Source organism: Mycetomoellerius zeteki, unplaced genomic scaffold (assembly GCF_001594055.1).
Source record: "Mycetomoellerius zeteki isolate Tzet28-1 unplaced genomic scaffold, Tzet1.0 scaffold145, whole genome shotgun sequence".
In the NCBI taxonomy this organism is placed as follows: domain Eukaryota; kingdom Metazoa; phylum Arthropoda; class Insecta; order Hymenoptera; family Formicidae; genus Mycetomoellerius; species Mycetomoellerius zeteki.
The window spans coordinates 123,510-128,340 of record NW_017256393.1 but is presented as its reverse complement, the minus strand read 5'-3'; the positions used below and the strand labels follow the sequence as shown (position 1 = coordinate 128,340).

Genomic DNA, 4,831 nt, shown 5'->3' with positions numbered 1-4,831 from the left:
CCACCACATAATTCGATAACATATAAGTTGTTTTATGAAATTTTAATGCCTTCTCAATTCCTGTATTGTCTTATTCGATCAAAATATTGAAGACGCGATATCCAATCAACATTCTAGCAAGGATATATCATTTTAAAAATAACATGAGAATCACATATTTTTGATCGAAGAGCAAAATGGAAGGCGAATGTTTGTCGCTATAATATTATTTAGTACGTTCTTTCATGCGATATCACTGTTAAATGCATGACAAACACAAACATGACACATGATTTCAACTTTCTATCTTCTTCAACCGCGGCAATGATAATTAAAAAACAAATGAATTTAATAAGAATTCGAGAAAATTGGACGTTGCTTTACGAGCAAAGCGAATGATCGGTTAGGCTTCTTTAGAATGTTCATCAATGTACGTCGTTATCGGCGACTATAAATTCGTGAAATAATCGAAAAATCAACTGGCGTTCTTGACAATCGCGGCAATCGATACGGTTAATATTTTCAAAACGATGTTCGTTGCGCGAGATGCAGGACGTTCGGTGAGGAATTTTGTACTTTTCTAAGATCATATCGGCTTGCTGACATAAAGAAACGCGCGTAAACCATAGAAAGTCTCTATCTTCGGAAATCCATTAAAGATTGGTTGAATATTTGTACCATGATCAGTGTTATCAATTTATATTTTTGAGCGCTTAGCCTGACGAGACTTGGCAGTGCGACGTGATTTTTTCGCGGCATCGCCCGACGTTTCTTCCACGATAGATCTCCGTTTAAAAGATATTGAAGGCACGGGAGCCTTTGGGGGTGCCATGTCTACTATCGGCGTCGACGGAGATTGCGTAACTACAGATTGCTGTACCACTTCGGTGGGACTGTGGGCATCCGCGATGGGAATGAAGTCGTGCCCTTCGCCAAACGCATCCGGCAGTACTCCCTGATTGGCTAAAGCTTGTAAATCTTCTGTAAGGACTGGCATTGACTGACCACAACCTACACACACTGGTATTGCTGGTGACTTGGAGCGCCAATATTGTAGCTCGGTTTTACACTTGTTCAATTCCTAAAATAAAATTTGTATTTACAAAATGAGAATATAAATTTCTAATGAGAATTAAGAATGAAGCAACCAACTACAATTTAAAAGAATAACCTATAAAGCAAATTTCACATATTACAAATTAAATATTTACTTTTATTTCAAAAATTCCTTGAATATACATCTGGATATAAATACCTGTAGAAGTGTGCTGAATTTTCGTGACGTCTCCTCATTCTTCTTGTCATTATCATCCAATCGAGTAGCATATTCTACGATTTGTTTCTGTTGATCCGCAATTTTCGCCTTACAACTCTTCAAATCCCTGCGCATCAATGTTAGCTGACTGTTGTATCGTCTCATGCCCTGTTTGATCTTGCGAATTCGTTTTCGCAAAACCATGTTCGATTGTGGTGGTGATACATTGGATTCCAAAAGAGCGGGATCGTCTGAACAATGCGACGAAGAACCTTCTTCTTCACCAGCATTGCCCGTTTTTCCATTTCCAATGGTCAAGGGTGTGGAATCCAGGCACATAAATGGTTTACTCACGCTACTAGAAGCTGTGACAATAAAATTCACAATAAAATTATATTACAAAAGTATAAGTCTTGAATCATCGGCTTACAAGAGAATGTTCCTGCCAGATCCAGAAAATCGGCACCGAAGTAAGGTATTTCTGGTAACGTTGGTTCAATGTGTTCCTTAAAGTATTCCATAGCCATAGTGCTTAGATCAAATAATTCGTCGGTGACTTTGTAAGGTCTTTGTAATTTCGGTGTAACTTTTATATAATGGAGAATGCGATAAACTTCATCTAAAATCTGTAAAACAGCAATACTATTTTTATTGCTGTTTCTATGCTCCTATAGGTTTGAATATAATTACGGAAAACTTGGAAAGTAAGAGCTGATTGTAAAAGATTATTCTAAGAAGAGCTATTGCTAACAAATTTAGTATATACTTATTTTCTACATGATGGCATATAATGGCAAAAGAATGCATTCGAAAAACTGGGAATATCTAAGAAACATAAAAAAAAATATTAAAAAAAAAGTTTAAATAAATTTAATCTTACTAGTGCCAAGTCTAACATACAATATTAGAGTCTTTATTTTATATCTCCCGTTCTTACCTCGCCGGGGAAGAAGCAACAATGCTTCCGTTCAATGTGCTTGCCAAAACTCATTTGCAGCAGGGTAAGTCGCATATGTAAAGTTTCAATAATATCCGACTCGCATGCTAACGGATGATTTCGACGCGCGGACTCGCGTCTGGGCATTTGCGCTTTGATAGCTTGAAAACGGCTTAACATTTGAGCTTGTAACTTTTGAAACGTAGAGTTCAGCATTGATCCACAAATGCGGTCCAGTTGATGGCAAACCTATGAACAGAATGCTTGCTATAGTAATTCCATTGGGAGAAGTGAATTAAACATTTTGAATTTACTGATACTACTTACCAAACGCATATGGGCTACCATATTGAAACCTAGGTAGCCAAAAATTTTCTCAAGGACTTCGACAGGTAAATCCAGGAGATTCAAGTTGCGCGATTCAATAGTGGCCCCATTATTGGATGTGCCAGCTGTTACAGAAGGTTGCTTTTTTAACGAATGTACTTCTACTTCACCAACTAATCCACTGCCACCGCTACTTCCCATGTTACTTGATTGACGTGTCGACACCATTTTTTTTGTTTTTCAATAGGCGAGTTTATCCAAAACCTGAAGTAAAACAAACGTGTTTCTTCCACATTAAACAATAATAATATATATATATTAAACACGGTACAAAAATATACATTTCACAAGTTCTCTGTCAAAATTAGATAAATAGATAAGTTGTATGTAAATAATTTTTTCACATTTTATTCTTAAAAGTTTTAAGAGATTACATAACAAATATTTTACAACAAAAAAATTTTAACATATTTTTTAAGAATAACATTCCTACAGTAGCAGAATATAATATAAATACATCCTGATAAACAGTGTTTTTGACACGAAAAATACTTTTTGAAATTTTTGGAAAAAGTACCGATAAATTTCAAGCAAATACATATTTTTTATCATTAACATGTCATTTGTGTTAGCATCTCTTTATTTAATGAAGAAAATTAAAAATGCATTATTATAGTTGCAATTCACGACTTGGAAAATACAGAACACAGAAAGGTTAATCATTCTAGATATAGTCTCCGTAATGTATTCGTGTCACTAAAGTTTTATTTTTTTCATAACAAACAATGAAGTTTTGTGCGAGCTGTTTCCTTCTCGCAAAACTTGTTTAAACAGCAAACTCCGGTTCCAAATCAACGAACTTTCCTCAGCGAGCTCTATCAACAGTCTGAAGACGATTACACGAATGTGTGTTGTGCAAGCACCCCAAATACAAATCGAACATAATCACCCAACGACGAGACAAGACCGGACACGAATCGCGCGGAACATTCGATGACATTCCAAATTCGAATAGCTGTTAGAACGACGATTCCTAGATTCTTACATGAGCGGGACGCGAGCTTCGTCACGAGGTTTATTCTGACGAAGCGTTTTCGTATTCGTTGTGAATTATTCGTAGGGCGGTATCTCGAAGAGAAAACGATCGCGCGATCACCTCGTTGCGAATGCTCCGATTACTTCGACCGGGATCTTTTGGGGTCACCCGACTGTTTCGATCGAGAAACGGGATCGGAGGAGTTTGATGCCTGGAACATCGCGATCGGCAGGAAATTCGGAAGAAGACTCGACGGGACATTAGACGGAGAGTTTCGAAAGGAGAACGGCACTTTGCGAATCGTTGCGTAAAGATGCTGAGCGAGATGCTGAGCAACGGTTACTTTTGGTCTTCACTGATCAGTGATCACCTCACTCGAATCGAGTCCATTTTTTTTTATCGCACCGGAGCCGTGGTCGGCAGGACCATTCGAAATTTCCCGTCGTCACTTCGAAAAACAGAGAGGCTCACTCGTCAGGGTGACGACTCCATGCATGACCTGCGTGAATTCGTATCGCGATCGCTAGATCGGAGCTGACGATCCGACGAGGACGCCGAATGTCGAGTCCGGCTAAGCCGCGATCAACTATTAATCCAGGCCGGGATCGGTGCGAAGGCGAGCGTTTAACGGTTGCGAGTATAACCTAAAGAGACCGAGCCGCGTAGCGCGAACAAAAGGTCGGAGTCGAGTTAGGTGTCGAGTGTGACGAGGCCGATTTCACGGTGAATGCAGAAGGTGAACATTACTGTCCACGAGTCTCGTGGAAGCGAAGGAGGCTGACCTTCCGCCACCGTCAACAATACCCGGAGCGTGATATCGGGAAGCGCGAGGCTTCGCGATATCGAGGTGTTTCCCCCGGAACCTGTCGCCCTTGTAAGGGAAACCGAGGAAACGGGCGACGGTGGTGGTGGCGGCGGCGGAGGGAGGGGGAGGGGAGAGAAAGAGGTATCCCGCCGCCGAAGACGAGACGCGAACGACGACGCGCGTAGAGAAACAAATGTGGGGAAACAAACCGGGTGACCTGTGAGCGCGAGTAATCGATGCACCCGCGATCTCTTCTCTTCGCTAAAAGACCGTAGAGTCGCCTGCTCTCGTCGAGAACGAGAACGGGAGATAGAGAGAGGGGGGAAAGGGGGTTTAGGGGGAAGAACGAGAAGGGGAGAGAAGGAAAGCGAGGCTCGAGGGCTCTCGAAGGGAGACGGGTGATTCGAGTTAGGCGAGTAGCAACATCACTGTATCCGCGTTGGCGTTTTCAGCGACATTTTGACGGAGAGACTCTCCCCCTGCCTCTCCTCC

The 4,831-nt window shown here is 41.1% G+C and overlaps 1 protein-coding gene across 3 annotated transcripts in view; it reads right to left on the bottom strand.

The window, feature by feature from the left end:
- The window catches only part of dmpd (F-box protein dampened), a 5,549-nt gene continuing 718 nt past the window's right edge, over positions 1-4,831 (bottom strand). The window contains exons 1-6 of one of the 3 annotated variants that reach the window (XM_018462777.1): positions 4,006-4,131; positions 2,499-2,762; positions 2,172-2,420; positions 1,665-1,860; positions 1,235-1,599; positions 1-1,060 (exon numbers count right to left, since the gene is read on the bottom strand). In XM_018462777.1, the coding sequence (XP_018318279.1) occupies positions 677-1,060; positions 1,235-1,599; positions 1,665-1,860; positions 2,172-2,420; positions 2,499-2,726 (1,422 nt within the window). In that variant the 5' untranslated portion in view covers positions 2,727-2,762; positions 4,006-4,131 and the 3' untranslated portion in view covers positions 1-676. Of the gene's footprint in view, positions 1,061-1,234; positions 1,600-1,664; positions 1,861-2,171; positions 2,421-2,498; positions 2,763-3,543; positions 3,857-4,005; positions 4,132-4,831 lie in introns of those variants that run through there. The other 2 variants (XM_018462776.1, XM_018462774.1) reach the window with 2 other exon arrangements.